A 19,917-nucleotide genomic window follows, 5' to 3' on the forward strand; every position below is an offset into this window, starting at 1 on the left:
CCTTCTCCCATTGGGTACATATAACTTCAGTCTTCATTCTTCAAAATATTGACAAGTTCTCTCATTCCCTAGTTACCAGGGAAGTTGACCGTAATAACTTGTAAGATAGACCAATGGGACTATGCCACCAAAGAGAACCTTCTTATGCCCAGTAAGGTCGGATGGTGAGTCGATGCTTAGTGAATGCTTGTTTGATAACAGACACATGGCAGAAGCAACATGTCTTTCCTGCCAGCTAAGTCATCCTAGCTAGAGCCTGAAGCTGTGAAAACACCCCACCATCCCACAGACCTAAAACCTCATGTTGCACCACATTATACCTCTGGCGGCAATTCATGAAGCTCTCAGAGACTCAACACTTGGGTCTAATGGGGCTGAAAATGGGGACTAGTTTACAGCAGCAGCATCCCTCTACCCAGTGCTCACTGGGATCCTATGAACTAAAAAGGCTGAAGAGTCAGCACCATGGGGACACTTGAGAAGCTCAAGTTCCCAGAGACAGAACTCTAGGTAAATGATACACAGTGTTCCTTAGCGGAACCCGGCACAGTCCCTGCAGTCAACAGAACCCAACTTTTCCTGTAAAGCGCTGGTTATAGGACACATTGCCCAGCTTCCTCTGTACTCAGTGGGGCTGGGCGTACCAGGATTATGGACCAAATCCCACCCTCAGAGTAAGGGGAGGAATTTATCAGACCCCAGATTCCACTCATTTCACAAAAATTTCCACCTCAGCAACACTCACCCGTAGAGTTCTGAGAACTGTTTGTGGAAGGAGACAGAATCGCTGTCCTGGCCTGGCAGCTTGAGTCGGCCCCAGTGCTCCTTTAGCACTTCCAGCTGCTTCCACAGCACCAGAAATGATCTCAAGAAAGCAAGGGACATCACTGCATTGCATGGGCCCCTCAGCAGCCTGGAGGCTTTTGGGCTGCTTTGGAATGGACTTCTGAATCCTGGCACTCTGGACAAATCTGCCTGAAAGCATTACAGAAATTCTTCCTTATTAATCATAGATCAATATAGGATAACTTTTACATATAGCCCATGCAGAACGAACATTTTGGAGAAGGCCTATTTTCCCCAGGAGGAATGATTCATGGGCTTACAGCACAGTTAGAGCTTAGAAAGGGTAAGCATCCTTTCCAAATACATAGGATACCGAAAAGAGGGAAATGTCTCCATTTCAGCTTTCTGCTTGAGTCTTGAATCACTCATTTAAAAAACTCTTTTACTTGGGTACTAACATTTTACCTGCCTTTGAAAAATTGAGCCTTTCATGTTTAGCCTCTGCATTCTGGAAAGTGCCCTTCAACACACTTGAGATTTAATTCCCCTTCACGGTAGGGCTGTAATATAACCTCAGATTAGGGATTTTATTGTTTTATGGATAAGGAAATGGAAACGTAAGTTTATCTTATCTCCTATTCCTTCTCCCATCCTTTAAAAGTTTACATGTCTCTTAATTTGAATTTATTATTCAAAGGCAATTTTCCTTTAGAATTATAATTTGTTTATTTGTTCATTGGTACTTTCCCTAAATCAGTGTTTGTTGAGGGGCTGCTCTGAGCCCTGGAGGATGTGGAGGGAACAAGGTTTTCAGGTCCCCCTCTCCTGCAGCCAGAGTGTGAGGAGGGCCAGAGTCACCCAGAGAGCGACAGACAAAACAAGGACCTGCATCCAGGCCCTCACCCTGATGACAGGGTCTCAGTCACAGAAAAAGGAGCATTGCTTTGCAGACGAAGATGGCAAACCTGGATCATGATGTTATGGCAAGAAGGGCCTCAGAGAACATTCAGGTAACAGCACCTCAGATACTCAAGTTTCCTGGCTCAGAACAGGAAGAACACCCACATAGTGTAACTGGATCAGTGCTATTAACGTATCTACAGAAAGGCACAGCTGCCAGAAAGAGGGTTGGTCAGAGGTGGAGTTGGCAAGCCAGACCCAGGGGAGAGCCCACAGCCCTGCACACAGCTGACAGCCCCGCAAGTAGCCTACCTCCTCACTAAGCAGCTAACTCAAGATTTCCAGATTTGTTTATCCTCAGGAAACCTTTCATCAAATAAAACCTTACGGAGTGACGGTAAATATTCAACAGAGCAAGGCTGAGCATGGTGACAGGGAGGGGGCAGCCTACGGGCCATGTAGCCCCCTCTGCTCAAAAAGCCCCAAGATGCCCCTTTTAAAGGGTTTGTGTGCAGTTTCAAACCTGAAGACCCAGCAAAAAAAGAACAGTTTGAAAAGCACCTAGACTATGTGAAGGAGATTTACTGGCTAATCTAAAAGCAAACGGAGGGGAGGGGCAGATGAACGCTCCCCAGAGATGGGGGATGTCACTGGCAGATGCCAATATTTCACCCTCCACTTACCCTGCTAGCACAGGTGAGCAAACTCAGATGCAAAATCCTCCTACCACCACCTTGCTAAGACAAGCAGGGGCACTGGCTGCCTTGCTGGAGCCAGAGCGGGAGTCAGTTGCAACGCTTCCCTGCCCCCTAGCTGGGGTAGGCGAGAGCAAGCAGTAGTAGCATTCTCCCACACCTTAGCTAAAGCTGCTGAGCACAGGGGGTTGCAAGATTCCTGCACTCACTGGATGCGGCTGGCAACTGTGAGCAGTCCCAGCACTTTCCTGCTCTCAGCCTAAAGCCAGAATGTGCACAGACAGGACATTCCTTCCTCCTGCTGCATTCCCGAAGCCCCCAGCCACGTGCAGTCAAGACATTTTCCTGCTGCCTTTCTGAAGCTGGAGAGAGTGTCCCACCCCCTACATTCTCCAGCTACCTAGTTAAAGCCAGTGGATATATGCAAACCACACAGGGTATGCTCCTTGACTGCCTGGCCCTGGGGGCCAAGGGGGTTGACATTCCTGAGCTCCAAGGCAATGTAACAGTCAGAAAGGCAGCACCTGGCAGGCCACCCCTCCAGGGCATGGCAGACAGCAGACTGAAGCACAACCTTTCTTCCTATGAAAAAAGCCTATTTACTTAGCCTGCAGCTTCAGCCTAAGGAGCAGGCTTCAGGTTTTCCCTACATCTAGAGGCTACAGAGATGCTCCCAGAAAACATAAGCAGGAAGACACCATCCTTGTGCACCTCCTATGCCTCGATACAGCTCAATAAGTCCTCCCAGAAAGAGCTTATACACTCATGTAGAGTCCCAAGTTTTGCAACTGTCACCCAGAGGATATCTTCAGATCTTTTGGTCTGGAGGCCAGCAGGGATTATGATTGTGGCTACACAAGACTATATCTGCATATATTTTTTAAGAGATTTTATTTATTTATTTGCAAGAGAGAGAGAGCACGAGTAGAGTGAGGAGGGAGGAGAAGAGGGAGAGGGATAAGCAGACTCCCCGCTGAACAGGGAGCCTGATGTGGGGCTCAATCACGACCTGAGCCCAAGGCCGATGCTTGACCTACTGAGCCACCCAGGCACCCCAATATATTTGCATATTTTAAAAGCTGCTGCCTGAGGGTCTAGCTTCAGATTAGCCTGAAACTTGGTGCTAAATGAAATTTCTCCCATTGGAACACTGACAGGCCTTGGTACATCCTCAATAACAAGGACATATCAATAATAAATCAGGCTGATTAGACAATCACAAAGTTTCAAGAAACAACCAAGAGCTAGGGCAAGGTTGAACGAGAAGTTTCATCAGCTACACAAGGGCACTCCAAGACTGAGAGACTCAGAAAAAGACCATAATGCTATGGAGATAAGTAATCTACCTGATAAAGAATTCAGGGTAAATGTCATAAAGATGTTTACCAAACTTGGGAGAGGAATGGATTAACACAGTAAGGGTCCAACAATGAGATAGAAAATATAATAAAGTACTAAACACGAGTCCACAGAGCTGAAGAATATAATAACTGAACTGAAAAATACAGTAGAGGGTTTAAACATCAGATGTTTATCTATTTATCTATATAGCAGATGAATGGGTCAGCAAGCTAGATGCAAAGCAATGGAATTTACCCAGACAGAGCCACAAAAGGAAAAAGGAATTTTAAAAAATGAAGATAACTTAAGGGACCTATGAGACAACATCAGACAGAATAACATTTGCATTATAGGGGTTCCAGAAAGAGAAAAGAAAGAGAAATGGGCAGAAAACTTATTTGAAGAAATAATGACTGAAAACTTCCTTAACCTAGGGAAGGAAACAGATATCTAGGTCCAGGAAGCCCAGAGAGTTCCAAATAAGATGAACTCAAAGAGATCCACACCAAGACACATTATAATTAAACTGTCAAAAGTTAAAGAGAGAATCTTAAAAGTAGTAGGAGAAAAACCAATTGTTACATACACGGGAAACACCATAATCAGCAGATTTCTCAGCAGAAACTTTGCAGGACAGAAGAGAGTGACATGATATATTCAAGGTACTGAAAGGAAAAAACCTCCAGCCAAAAATACTCTACCTGAAGGTTATCATTCAGAATTGAAGAAGAGAGAGAGTTTTCCAGACAAAAGCTAAGGGAGTCCATCACTCCTAAACTGGCCTTATAAGAAATGTTAAAGGGACTTTTTTTAGCAGAAAATAAATGGCACTAATTGTTAACAACAACAACAACAACAACAAAGCATACAAAAGTAAAAATCTCACTGGAAAAGGTAAATATATAGTAAAGGTAATGGGTTAATTTATAAAGCTACTATGCAGGTTAAAAGGCAAAATAAAATTAACTAAAACTACAATAATTAGTTAAGAGAGAAATAAAAGAAAAAGATGTAAAATGTGACATCAAAAACAAACATGAAGGGGTGTGGTAGTTAAAATGTAGGGTTTGGAAAATGTTCAAATGTAAGTTGCTATCAACTTAAAAGAGACAGTTATATACATAGAATGATATATGTGAACCTTACAGTAACTACATAGCAAAAACTTGTATTAAATACACAAAAGAAAATGAGAAAAGAACCTAAACATAACACTAAAAAAAGTCATCAACCAGAAGGGAAGAAAGAGAAGAAGGAAGGAATAGAAAGGAACTATAAAAACAGTCACTAAACAAGTAAAAAAATGGCAATAAGTACCTACCTATCAATAATTAAAATAAATGCAAATAGATTAAATTCTCTAATAAAAAAATCACAGAGTGGCTGAATGGATAGAAAAGCAAGGCACTTTTATATACTGCCTATAAGAGACTCACTTCGTAAGTAAGGACACACACTAAAAGTGAAGGGATGGAAAAAAGATATTCCCTGCAAATGGAAATGAAAAGAAAGCTGGTGTAGTTATGCTCATATTAGACAAAATAGACTTTAAAACAAAGACTATAATAAAAGACAAAGAAGGGCACTACATAATGATAAAGGAATCAACCTCAAGAAGATAAAACATTTCTAAATATATATGCACCCAATGTAGGAGCACCAAAGAACATAAAACAAATATTAAGAGACCTAAAGGGAGAAACTGACAGCAATACAATAATAGTAGGAGACACTGACACCCACTTGTATCAGTTAATAGATAGTCCAGACAGAAAAATCAATAAGGAAACATTGGCTTTAAATGACACAAACAAAGCCCAAGTTAGTAAAAGGAAGGAAATAATAAATATCAGAGCAGAAATAAATAACATAGAGACTAAAAAGATAATTTAAAAAAATCAATGAAGTGCTGGTTCTTTGAAAAAATAAACAAAATTGACAAACCTATAGCTAGACTCACAAAGAAAAAAAAGTGAGGGTTTAAAGAAATAAAATCAGAAATGAAAGAGAAGTTACAACTGATACCACAGAAATAGAGAGGATCATAAGAGACAATTACTAACAATTACATACAAATAAATTGGACAGCCTAGAAAAATAGATAAATGCCTAGGAACTTACAAATCTTCAAAGACTGAATCATAAAAAAACCAAAAAATCTGAATTGACCAATTATTAGTAAGGAGATTGAATCAGTAATCAAAAACCTCCCAACAAACAAAAGTCCAAGACCAGACAGCTTCACTGATGAATTCTACCAAATGTTCAAAGAAGATTTAACATCTATCCTTCTCAAACTCTTCCAAAAAATTAAAGAGGAGGGAATATTTCCAAACACATTTTATGAGGCCAGCATTACCCAGATATCAAAAACAGACAAGTACACCACAAAAAAGAAAATTACAGGCCAATATCCCCAATTAACACAGATATAAAAATCCTCAACAAAATATTAGCAAACAAAATTGAGCAATACATTAAAAGGATCATATGCCATGACAAAGTGGGATTTAGTTAAGGAATGCAAGGATGGTTCAACATTCACAAATCAATCAACATGATATACCATATTAATAAAATGAAAGATAAAAATCACGATCATCTCAACAGATGCAGAAAAAATATTTGAAAAAACTCAACATCCATTTATGATAAAAATTCTCAACAAAGTAAGAAGAGAGGAAATGTATCTCAACAAATAAAAGCCATATATGACAAACTCACAGCTAATATACTCAGTGGTGAGAAGCTGAAAGTTTTTCCTTTAATATTGGGAACAAGACAAGGATGTCCACTCTCCTCACTTTTATTCAACATAGTATTGGAAATCCTAGCTAGAGCAATTAGGCAAGGAAAAGAAGTAAAAACATATGAATTGGAAAAGAAGAAGTAAAATTGTCACTGTTTGCAGATCACATATTATATACAGAAAACTCTAAAGAGTCCACACACACACAAAAAACTATGGGAACTAATAAATGAATTCAGCAAAGTTGCAGGACACAAAATTAATATACAAAAATCTGTTGTGTTTTTATACATTAACAAACTATAAGAATGAGAAACAGAGAAAACAATCCCATTTACAATCATATCAAAAAGAATACCAAGCAATAGATTTAAACAAGGAGGTGAAAGACCTGTACACTGAAAACTATAACTTGTAGATAAAAGAAATCGAAGAAGACACTAATAAATGGAAAGATATTCCATGTTCATGGAATTAGAAGAATTAAAATTAATATTAAAATATTCATACTAGACAAAACAATCTATAGATTCATGCAGTCTCTATGAAAATTCCAAGGCATTTTTCACAGAACTAGAATAAATAATTCTAAAATTTATATGGAACCACAAAAGACCCCCAAATGACCAAAACAATCTTGTGAAAGAAAAACAAATCCAGCAGTATCATGCTCAAACTATAATAATCAAACAGCACAGTATTAGCATAAATATAAATACATAGGTCAATGGAACAGAATAGAGAGCCCAGAAATAAATTCATGCATATATGATCAATTAATTTATGACAAAGTAGGTAAGAATATAGAATGGGGAAAGGACCATCTCTTCAATAACTGGTACTGGGAAAACTGGACAGCTACATGCAAAAATTAAAACAGACCACTATCTTACACCACATACAAAAATAAACACAAAATGGATGAAAGACTTGAATGTAAGACCTGAAACTTAAAACTCCTGGAAGGAAATATAGGCAGTAAGATCTTTGACATTGGTCTTAGTGATATTTCTTTGGATCTGACTCCAAAGGCAAGGGAAACAGCAAGGAAAACAAAAGCAAAAGCAAACAAGTGGGACTACATCAAACTAAAAAGCTACTGTACAGTGAAGGAAACCACCAACAAAATAAAAAGTAATTTACTGAATGGAAGAAGATATTTGCAAATCATATACCTAATAGGGGTTAAAATCCAGAATACATAAAGAACTCATACAAGTCAATAACAAAAAAACAAAAAAATTTAAAAATAGAGGATCTGAATAGACATTAAAAAAAAAAAACCTATACAGATGGCCAATAAGTAAATGAAAAAATGCTTAACATTACTAATCACCAGAGAAATGTAAATCAAAACCAGAATGAGATATCACTGCACACCTGTCAGAATAACTATCATAAAAAAGACAAAAAACAACAAGTACTGGCAAGGATAGGGTAAAAAGGGAACTGTTGTGCAGTTGGTGGGAATGTAAATTGGTGTACTACTATGAAAAACAGTATGGAGATTCCTCTTAAAAATAGAACTACCGGGCGCCTGGGTGGCTCAGTCGTTAAGCGTCTGCCTTCGGCTCAGGTCATGATCCCAGGGTCCTGGGATCGAGTCCCACATCAGGCTCCCTGCTCGGCAGGAAGCCTGCTTCTCCCTCTCCCACTCCCCCTGCTTGTGTTCCTGCTCTCGCTATCTCTCTCTCTGTCAAATAAATAAATAAATAAAATCTTAAAAAAAAAAAAAAATAGAACTACCATATCATCCAGTAATTCCACTACTGGGTATCTACCTGAAGAAAATGAAAATACAATTTGAAAAGATATATGCATGTTATGTTCATTGAAGCATTATTTGCAATAGCCAAGATATTGGAAAAACCTATGTGTTCATTGATGGATGACCAGATAAAGATGTGGTTACACACACACACACACACACACACACACACATGAATACTACTCAGCCATAAAAAAGAATAAAAGCCTGCTATTTGTGACAATATGGATGGATCTTGAAGGTATTATGCTAAGTCATATAAGTCAGTCAGAGACAAATACTGCATGCTTTCACCTACATGTGGAATCTAAAAAACAAAACAAAACTAAATTAAACCAAGACATAGATATAGAGAACAGATTGGTGGTTGCCAGAAGAGAGGAGGTTTGGGGGACTAAATGAGTAAAAGGGATCAAGAAGTACAAACTTCCAGTTATAAAATAAAAAATCATGGGGATGTAATGTACAGTTTGGGGAATACAGTCAATAATATTGTATTAACTTTGTATAGTGATGGACGGTAACTAGACTTACTGTGATGATCATTTTGCAATGCATACAAACATGGAATCACTATGTATTATCATTTTTTTCATTTTTAAAGATTTTATTTATTCATTTGACAGAGATAGGGACAGTGAGAGAGGGAACACAAGCAGGGGAAGTGGGAGAGAAACAGGCTTCCCACTGAGCGGGGAGCCCAATGAGGGGCTAGATCCCAGTGCTTCCTATTGTCTATGAATATTTAAAAACAAATCAGGAAATAAAACTAATTAAAATAAATAACTTTAAAGCAAACTTACCTTGTTAATATATTCATATTAAGAGAAGTCTTCTCTTCCTAAGTATTTTAAAGGATGAAAGAAGGAACAGGAGACAGGATAAAGCACGAAGGTCGGGGACAGTGGGGATGTCAGGAAAGGATGGCAATCCATCAAAAACAGGACCAAGAAATAGCAAATAGAGGGCCCAAAGGGCCCAGCATGCTTCTTGATCTTGGTACTACTTGGTGGCAATGCCTGCTTTGCAAATGCTCCCTCTGAGTGAAACATCTAATTCTGTTGTGGAATTTAGATGGCACATCTAAACACAATTCCTTTTCCCCTAATTTGCCTGAAGTAGACCTGTGACTCAATTTTAGCCAGTAGGACACAAGGAAAATCTATTAGAAGGCTCTGGGAAGGATTTTCTTCCTTGGTAAAAAGTTAAAGCCCCTTAAGGAGAAAGCTTTTTTGCCCCTGTTTTCATCTTTACAAGGATGAAAGAGACATTTTTCAGACACACCCATGATGGCAGAGCTGGGGCCTACACCAACCTGAGTGACTGTACCAACCTGAACCACCTCCTCCTAGACTTGTTTTGAAAGATTAGTACCCTAATTTAAGTCATGGAGAGCAGGACAACTGTCGCTTATAACTAGTGCACCCTCATTGGCACAGAGGGGCATCAGCTCAAAGGTAGAAAATCTGAAAAAGCTTCTGGAAGACCGGTGTGGAAGTTGAAACCTGAAGGATAAATAGGAGTTGATCAGATGATGAAGTAGAGAAGGAGGAGGACAAGGAAGGACATTTTCCAGCAGAGGGGCTGGCTCGCACAAAGTTACTGAGGAGAGAGAGCATGGTTCATTTGATAAAATGAAAGAAGTTGAGGGTAGAGATGTCAGCAGGAGATAGGTGGTGAAGGTCTGGTTACAGCATTTAGATTCTATTCTTGGGGCATTTGGAAGTCATTGAAGGGTTATAAGAGGGAAGTGACATAATCAGGTTTGCATTTAAAAATATTACCCTGGTGGGCGCCTGGGTGGCTCAGTTGGTTAAGCGACTGCCTTCAGCTCAGGTCATGATCCTGGAGTCCCGGGATCGAGTCCCGCATCGGGCTACCTGCTCAGCAGGGAGTCTGCTTCTCCCTCTCCCGCTCCCCCCTCTTGTGCTCTTTCTCTCTCTCACTCTCTCTCTCAAATAAATAAATAAAATCTTTAAAAAAAAAAATATTACCCTGGTGAATGTACAGGAAGAAGGCAAGAGTGAATATAGGGAGTCCAATTGGAGGTTATACTCATAGCCTAACATTAGGAGATGATGCTGATTGGGGGTTGGTGTTGGAAGATGGGGAACAGTAGACAAACTTGAGAGATATTAAAGTAATAGGATAGTAAAACTTAGCATCTGATTGTGGGGTATGATAGAGAGAAATCAAAGGTGGGTGTCCAGATTTCTTGGCTTGGGCGACTGGGCAGATGGTGGTTCACTGACAGGGAATATGGAAAGAAGAGCAAGTTTTGGGCAGTGAAATATGCTCAGTTTGGGACACACGGACTCTGGGATGGAACAAGGAAGTGAACGCACGAATCTGACAGGATTGAAACTTGGACACGACATGTAGATGGTCATTGCATGAGTCATCACATGTAAAGTTGTCAAACTTACAAAAGCAGATGAGTTTGCCTAGGAAGAGGCTGAGAAGTGGAAAAACGTAGTGGGTGAGAGTAGAAGGGAGCTTCAGGGCCAGACTGTTCAGTTGGAATCTGGGTTTCTTTCCTCACTAGGTATGTGACTTTGGGCACATCACTTAACCTTTCTGAGCTTCAGTATTATCTGTAAAAGGAGAATAATGAAAGTACCTACTTCATGGAATTATTGTGATGATTAAAGAAACTAATAATTACTAAAGCACTCTAAAAGGATCTCAGTCGTAGCCAATAGTAGGATTAATAGTATTCAGGAGACGCTTATTGACCAGACACAGAAGGCACAGTGCCTAGGGCCCACAGGGTGTTTTAATTTATTTTAAAATCAGAAAATAAAGGATATTGAGGCTGAATAAAATGTTTTAATATAGGATATTATTTTTTTTTATATTAACACAGTTGTAAACTATCACTTTTAATGCTTTTTTATGGAGGAAGGGACCTACAAAGACAAAAGGGGCTAACGTCATGGAAGTCAAAATGCAGACCTGGGAGTGTAGCAGTGGGACAGAACCCCAAAAATAATACTTTGGGGATTGCGAGAGGAAGAGGGGAGGCAGGAGGCAGAGGAGAGTCTATGGGGAAGTCTGAGAAGGCCTGGCTACCAAGGCCGGAGGAAAACTAGGAGGGAGCTGTGCTTTGGAAGCCAGGCACAGGGAGATGGCAAGAAGGACATGCTGTGTCAAACGCTGCCAAGGGGTCAGCTTGGAAGGGGACTAAAAAGTATCCAGGGGATTTAATGACAAGGACCATGGTGCTCTTGATGAGAGCAGTCTCAGTGGTGACGAAGTGCAGTTTCTGAGGAGCGGACTGAAGGTAAGGAATTGGAGGGGGCTGCTGCAGACCTCTCTTGGAAAGGTTGGCTCGGAAGAGGAGGCTCTTCAGATGGGGGCACCAGCTAGCTTACCCTGTGTCCAGACAAGTCTCTGTCTGGTTCCCAGATATGGGCAGAATTGTTTCCAGTCTTGATAAGGTGGGCTAGAGGCTCTTGGTACCTCAGAGCTTCAGAGGGACAAGTCCAGAGGAGGCAGCGCCTAGGCATCCACAGGCTAGCTGAGTGATGAAGACGAGAGCCCAGGCTGGAGGAGTTCGCCCGGGGCCTCTGTCATACCCCTCCAGTCCTTCCAACTCCAGTTCTAAATGTGTCTTCCAACTCTAAATGTGTGTGACTCCCAAAGAAATCCAGCCAGTTGGATTATTTGTTCCATTTGGTTTCAATGGGCTGCCCACAACCTTTGTTCTATTTTTAAAGTGAAAAGAAATGAATATACCATGGATCACAGGCGACCCCTGCACAGTCCTGGGACCCATTGGGAGACGCTGTTGGACAGAGGTGGCTTCTCTGGCCCATCTCCCAGAGAGGAAGTTCCTTTAGTACAATACAGCACTGGCCAATTACGTACTTGAGAGTGTTTATCCAGTGTGGCTTGCTGTCTGGAGGGATCCTCCATGATCATATGATTGCTGCTCAGAAGTACATCTTCCAAAAGCAGCTGCATGCCCACCAGCTCTCCACGGGCTGCCTTAAGGTCAGGGTCGCTCAGCCTACAGAGGCACAGCTAAAAATAAAAAAAGAACAAAACAAAACACCCATTTTGAAGATCTCTAGGTATCCTTTATAAATGATTTTGGGGAGAAAACTAGGAATAATTATGTATATAAGCCCTGCCCTCTTGACTATTAGAAAATCAATAAAAATCAGAGTAACATTTCTAGCTCCAAGTCCTTATTTTTTTTTTTAAGATTTTTATTTATGTATTTGACAGAGAAAGACACAGCGAGAGAGGGAACACAAGCAGGGGGAGTGGGGGAGCGAGAAGCAGGCTTCCTGCTGAGCAGGGAGCCCGATGTGGGACTCGATCCCAGGTCCCTGGGATCATGACCTGAGCCGAAGGCAGACACTTAACGACTGAGCCACCCAGGCGCCCCTAGCTCAAAGTCTTTCTTGAACATATCAGACGTTTGGCTTTGTATGGAAGTCCAAATTTCCCAGCACTTTACAGTGTTATCTGTACATGGTGAATGTATAGTATGGTATCAATTTTCCTTTAAAAGTACAGATATAAACACATGTATGCATAAGGAAAATACTGGAAAAAATATACCAAAATGTGAACTGTGATTGTTTCCTAGTGGGGGACTGTAATTGATTTTCTTAACCATTCTTACTACTTTACTTTAAAAAATCCAAACAATTTTAATTTTGAGCAGAAACAAAAGCAAACAGTATCGTTCCCATCACCCAGCCCTAAGAACTAACAACCTATGGCCAGTCCTGCCCCTATCCCTGTCACTCCCCATTTCCATATTATTTTGAAGCAAATTTACAATTGATTTTCATGTTTTTCTTAATATTAAAAATGAGAACGCAATGATACTTGCTTAGGTGATCGGGGGGAAACACATAATTGAAAGAAATTCTCCTTATGGATCCTGCTTAAAGAGTTCTCTTCCTGCCACTGTTCACAGGCAGGCCAGGATCCTGGTCCCACAACCCTGAACTTCCAGCCTAGGTGTTTCTCTAAGAGGCCCAGAGAGTGATTGGAGATGGATGGCCACTCTCCCAGATCATTACTGGCCATGGGAATTGCAGCTGAGTCTACAACCGAGGCCCATACCACTGAGAACATAATTCTCTTCTGTCAGAAGAAAACCTGACTCACCTTGAATCATTGGGTTTATGGCTTCATAATCCCATAAACACCCCTGCTTATCTCATAAATTATTCACCACTGACCTATGGACCCAATGACACCTACTTTGCAGTCTGCATTCAGTTCTCTCTGTGACAAGTGGGAAGACCTATCCTACCTGCATATTATATTCTAGGGTGTCTGGGCTGCTCCTCATAACTGGAAACAGTCCTCCATCTTCCAGAAATGCTCTCCAAGGGAATAGCACAGATGCCTAAAAGAACCAAATAAGAAACACGATAACGCTGTACTGTGTCCATAAATAATAAACATCTTATATGAACAGAATTTCTGTGTCTGTACTCCAAAACACCATGGGATGATTTATTTACTATGTAGAAATAGCTCTTAATAGAAAGTCCCTGATAATGTAGAGGAGAGAGTAATATTTTTTTTTCTTTTCCTCCAGAATCTGGCCAAACATAGAAGGGTACTTAAGACTTCAGTGTAACTAGTCAGCACCAGTGTTTAGAAGTTCCAGAATACTATAATAACAATGGGACACATTTACATCAACAAATGTAAATTTACTCAAATGTTCTCAGTATTAGGAACCTTAAAATGTTTTCCTTCATCACCATTGTGTTCCAGTTCTCAAAGCCAATGTGACAACATTAACATGTGGGCCTCTGTCTTCTCCATATCACTATCCAACAGCCAAGGCATCCCCCACTATTTGTGGCACCACACGCAGCCCTGAACATAGTGGGCCTGTCCATCTGACCCTATTCTATACTTGCACACTTGGTACTGGCTTCAGACAATTCGGAGTTGTTTCAGGTAGCAGGAAGCCAGGACACTTGCATCTACCTAATCCCAGGCAACATCCAAAGGCAGTAGGAACAGGCTCAATGGTCATGGTCAATCCTGTCTTCTGGGTCTAAATGAGAGTCAAGGCTTGGGCTAAGAGTAATTGTCTTGTTGCTAGGGAATGTAAAAGTGTGGGACTTACATGGGGTTGATGTTGGCATTACTTGGCTTAGCTTTGTAACATATAAACATTAAGTTGGAACTTTTGGAGTCAGAAGACCTGGGTTTGTGAGGTGGTTTTAAATATATGTCCACAACTTCTTTGATACTCTTCTCAGGAAGAGGTGGAGTTTAAGTCTTCTCACCTTGAGTGTGGGCTAAAATTAGTAACTCACTTCTAGTGAATAAAATATGGCAAAAATGATGGGATGTCACTTCTGAAATGAGGTAATACAAAGACTATGACTTCTACCTTGGGATCTGTCTCCTGTTCTCTCTTGAATTGTTTGCTCTGGAGGAATCCATCTGTTTTGTTGTGAGGAAGGCCTGTAGAGAAGCCCATGTGAATGAGCTTGGAAGTGGCTCTTCTGAGGCCTACCAACAGCCCTGTGAGTGGGCTTGGAAGCACATTCTCCCCCAGCAGACCGGACTACAGCCTGGGCCAATACCTTGATCGGTAAGAGATCTACACGACTAGCCAGAACTACACAATGAACTGTTCCCAGATTCCTGAGCCTCAGAAATGATATAAGATGATGAATATTTATTGTTTTAATCTGCTAAATTTGGGGGCAATTTGTTAGCAATACAGTTTGTGACCTAGTACTGCCATGACTGCCTAGCAATCTGAGCTCTGGTCTGCCAGAACCTTAACCTTTTAGTTGTAGAAAGTGGGTAAGATTGTTGGTGCCTAGGAGCATTAGAAGTTGCCAGGATTACATTTGATAACACCTCCTCAAAGGGCTCTTCAAAACTTAGCTGCTGACCTAATTTATGTATTGTGATTGCTGTCATTATTATTTATTAAATAGAAAAGATCAACTGATGGTTTTGCTACCAGCTGTGAGCAGATAAGTTATTGCCCCAGTTTGCCTGTCAAAGACTCTGACTGGGAATAACAGTAGGCCCAGGCTGCTCTACTGTGTCAATGAAGGGGAGCCAAGCAAGGCTAAAGAGCTCTAGAGCAGGGAGAGCCCCTGCAAAATTTAAACCACATGGAAACAAAGTGCCCAAATCCCTGATATATAACACACTGTTTATAGGTATAAAAATACTTCTCAATGTACCTGTAGGCTCCGTGGATCCAGTGGCTGGGGCAGGCTGAGCTGTGAAGCAAAAATGCTCTTCCCAAGAGAGCTGCTCAGTGGTGGCAATCCATGGTACATGCCGTCTGTGACAGACTGGTAAGCAGGAGCGTTTCCAGCTGCCAAAAATGTTCTTCTACCCAAGCATGGAGGGCATCTCATTAAAAGCAGTTATTAAAGCTTCTCAAGCTCAAAACTTTCTTCAAAGTTACTGCCGCAAGATAACATTTTGAGACATACACAGGTTTCTTCCTCAACGACTTCAACCCTCACCCCTCTTTCTTTACACACTGCCCTTCACTCGCAATTCACCAACCCTCAAGGGAAAGGTGGATATAGTCTAGACTAGCATTGTCCAATAGAACTTTATGCAATGTGGAAATGTTCTAAGTTTGACTGTCCAGTATGATAACCACTAGCTACACGTGGCTGCTGAGCACTTGAAATGTGGCTACTGTGACTGAGGAATTGGATTTTAAATTTTATGTCACCTAAATCAATATTAATTTAAACTTTTAAATTAAATAGCCACAGATGACTACTGTTTTGGACAGTTCAGCTGTAGCTCTAGAACAAAGACATGGATTGTTTGTTGAATTGACTATTTTAAGACCAATAGCAGAGACGATTCTTGATATATAAAACCAAATTTTAAATTAAATAATAAAATCTTGGTGTTTGCGAGAGGAAGCTTTTTGTTTTGCTTTGAACAAAACATGGCTTTGCATATCAAGAACCAAAAATCCTGAAGACTAGCGCATGAAATTTATACCATAAGTCATAGAGAAGGAAGTATGCATGATGAATTACAATGACTTTTTTTGCCCAAAAGGAAATAAGAGTTTAGTAAGTGAGGAAAGACTATTTCTAGAACTTAGGTCTAGTGGATACCTAAAAAAAGATGCTGACACAGGATACACTGAGGAGAGGGTATCCTGAAACAGAGGGGAACTTTTGCCTGGATTTTCCATGGGCTTGGCCCAAGTCTTACATAAAGCAGACATCAGAAAGAAGGTGATTAACCATGACTGACGGAGGTACTAGCACTGAGGGAAATGATGCAGCCTCCCAGAGATGAGCAGACAATCAGAGTGTTGGGGAAAGACCTAGGGAGTGCCTGAGCCCTCACAAGAGAGTGTCTATGTGTGGTGCTGAGCATCAGGCCAGAAGAGATCTGGGGTTGGACTAGATAACCCACGATGGGTAGGTGAAGTAGCCGCTCCTCCTCAACTGCTATGATGATTTATAAGCACCCCCAGGCACTTATATCATCTGTCTGAGAGCAATGAAGGAGGAGAAAGGTGTGGTGTAAGGCCTAAAATTAAGGTCCAATATCAAGTGCTGCCTTTGCACCTGGTAAAATCAGAGGGTGTTGAATGGCTTAATTATAAGTTCACCTCTCCACTCTGTTCCCACAGATAAGGTCTCCTAGTCCAATAACCTTCCTTATCTAAGGGACCCAGTGCATTTCCTGCTTATCCCTGAGTAGTGGTTTCAGTTCCCTGCCAGACCACAAAAGTATTCAAATGAACCAATCACATTCACCTGCAGAAATGAGGGGACATCACACCCTCTTGATACTACAAAGCCTGTCTCCCACAGTTGTTGTTGTTCCTGGTTGTTCAGTCTGTTCCCAAGGGCAACTCCTCTGTGGCTCTGCATTGCATGCAGTGTCCTCTTCCCTGGGCTGTGAGTATATATAACTAGTAAACTGCCCTTAATCTCACCTGTCCAGTGTTCAGTGTCATGTGTTTGGCCATCTCCGTAACCCCAGGGCAGAACCCCTCCCTTACCAACAGGGTGAATAGGAGGCAATTAAAACAAAGGGAAATGGGGATTAATTAATCTTGAATTAATTAATTTTAAATCTCAAACTGACCACTTTTAAGCTCTACATGTGGCTGAATGACATGGAATTAGAAAGTTTAATCTTTTAGCCATCAGCAAAAGGGGCTTGTGAACTTTACTTCAAGATAGATAAAGGGAGCTCTGTATTTTTACATCAAACCATTGTACTAATACAAAAATCATACCACCTTTTCACATTTTAATGAGAATTTAAAAAAAGATAGTTGAATATTATTTTATACTGAGAGACTCAATAAAATAATTGATTTATCCGGAGAGTTCAAGGATGAGCCTGGAGTTGCTCAATGAGAACATTTTCTCCTGTTCTTCGTATCTTTCACATGTTTTCTAATGATTCACCTACTATGTACAAAGCAAAGTGCAAGAACTGTCCAAGATACAAAAATGGGTTTGAACTTCTAGCCTACTTGGAGCCCAGCGAGGCAGAGTTCATTATCCAGCTGCTTCTCAGCATCCTCTAAACTCCCATGGTTCTTTCTACACCCATACCTTTGTATAGATTGTATGGATCTCCTCAAAACAATGGTACCAAAAAGCAGAATATTCTAGTAGAAACATTTATTTTCAGCCCAAATCAAAAGCACAGAAGCCCAGTATCCCATACAACTTCTGCCTGGTTGGCTCCTTTCATATCATTCCTGCTCTCCTCTCCCACCAATCCATAGAATGATTTCTCTTTCTCTTGGCCTCTGGGTCCAGCTTTGTTCACATCTTACTTGTTCAATCCTTGAATGTAGTGCTTACATTTTAAAATTTGTTTTCTGTTTATTATGGATGTTTTGACATCTTTAAAGACCTTTCTGGTTAAGAAAGAGACTGCCCTTCCTTGGGCTAGCCAGTTCTTAGAGATGGCAAAGGACTCAGCAGGGAGCATGGTTTTGATACGCAAACCAACCAATCCAAAGCCATACCATTTCTATCTGACCCTTGCACGTAGGGAGGCAATAGTCCTCTGCTTTATTCATCCCAGGGCTAGTCAACAGAAAACTAGAGACGACCTCTGCCACCCAGAGTCCACTGGAATTATTCAACCCAGCAGATCTTAAACTGCTCACCCTGCCCTGCCTTGCCTTTCCAGGCTATGGCCTCAGCACTCTCCTTGTGGCTTTCCCATGTGGCTGTGTATGTCATGGCATACATCCTGTTTCTAGCACCTGTGAATATAATAAACTTTGTTTTTCCTGGGTCTTTTCTGTTCTCTTCTTGTGGCTATACCTGACTGACAATCACATAAAAGAACACAGAACACTGACGTGCTCTCTTATCCTGGCAAGTTTGTGCAGAACTTTGTAACTACCAAGTGCCACAAACGAACACAATGTCTGGCAGTTTTAGAGCCCAGACACAGCTTCATGTGCATACTAGGTCTATTAATTTATGGATGCTTGGAGACTATTCAAAAATATATTCAAAAATATAATACATTCAGATGTGAATATGGCTGCTAGTCCAAGCTACAGAATCATAGACTATGATATACTCTCTAGAGAGACCAGAGTCAAACTACAGGCAGCACTACTGACCAAATCACTGGCTATTCTTTTCCCCACTTTTGTCCTTCCTCAGTCTGGATCACTGTCCTTTGTAGGACCCATCCTGCTCCTATCAATAGAATGTTTCTAATGCTATGTGAATAAAGGGGTCTCAAGATGATACCCAATATATTTTAGCATAGATCTTCTTTTATTTCCCGCCTCTCCATGGACCCCATATTTTGAAAGATTTTTCTACCAAACAGCCATTAAGCATTTTCCCAACTTTAACTCAACACCGCATCAGCCTCCAGCCCCAGCTCTGAGCTGCAGGAAGAAATGAAGAAACATGTTATAAAGGAAGGAATAGGGCTCTGGAGTCGGACAAACTGCACGGATGCAAGCTCTGCTATAACAGGCTGTGTGACCCGGCCCAAGTTATGCAACTTTTCTAGTCTTTATTTCCTCATCTGTAAAAATGGGGAAAACGATTTCTATCCCATGGAGTTGGCATGTGGTGGGAATTCAACCAAAGCAAATGTCTTCTTTCCCTTATCGCAGTTCTTAGAATTCCACTTAAAAAAAGAAAGAAACTTGACATTTTGTTTACCTGCAGAGCTTTTGGGCAAATGTGTCTTTTTCACCATGCCTTTTGAAATACTGAAAACAGGTTATGGGGTCCTGTTGCAACTTACTGAGACCCTCATTTGGTAAGCCTGGGCCTGTGTTTTCTGAGAGGGTATGTCTGATCAGCACAGCTTGCTGGCAGCACTCAAGAAACAAGGAAGCCCACTGAAATGAAAGGCTGGCTTGTTGCTTGGGTCAGGTTGCACCTGCCAACCTAATAAAATATCAGAATAGATACACGGAATTCTCCAAACTGTTCTGCCACCCTCCAGCTGCCTTATTGTCAATAAGCAGTCAAAGGTTTCCTAACACACCAGGCATCCTGTGTGCAAGAGATCTACCTGTGGCATGATCCCAGGCAAGCTGGTTCAAATCACAGGGAGCAGGAAATTCATAAGACACATGCTAGAGTTTTTCCTGGATGTAAGGATATAAAAAAGAAAGCAAAAGACAAAACAACAACAAAAGCACCTGCAAAGTAGCCCAGAGGAGACCA

General features: G+C 41.0%; 1 protein-coding gene across 1 annotated transcript in view; it reads right to left on the reverse strand.

Moving 5' to 3' along the window:
- The window catches only part of LOC110583309 (coiled-coil domain-containing protein 162-like), a 50,913-nt gene extending 33,700 nt beyond the window's left edge, over positions 1 to 17,213 (reverse strand). Inside the window, exons 1-4 of the mRNA XM_021693356.1 lie at positions 17,181 to 17,213; positions 13,518 to 13,613; positions 12,110 to 12,265; positions 746 to 975 (exon numbers count right to left, since the gene is read on the reverse strand). Coding sequence (XP_021549031.1) covers positions 746 to 975; positions 12,110 to 12,265; positions 13,518 to 13,613; positions 17,181 to 17,213 — 515 coding nt within the window. The remainder of the gene's footprint in view (positions 1 to 745; positions 976 to 12,109; positions 12,266 to 13,517; positions 13,614 to 17,180) is intronic.
- Positions 17,214 to 19,917: the final 2,704 nt, after the last annotated feature.

Source organism: Neomonachus schauinslandi, chromosome 8 (assembly GCF_002201575.2).
Source record: "Neomonachus schauinslandi chromosome 8, ASM220157v2, whole genome shotgun sequence".
Lineage (NCBI taxonomy): Eukaryota > Metazoa > Chordata > Mammalia > Carnivora > Phocidae > Neomonachus > Neomonachus schauinslandi.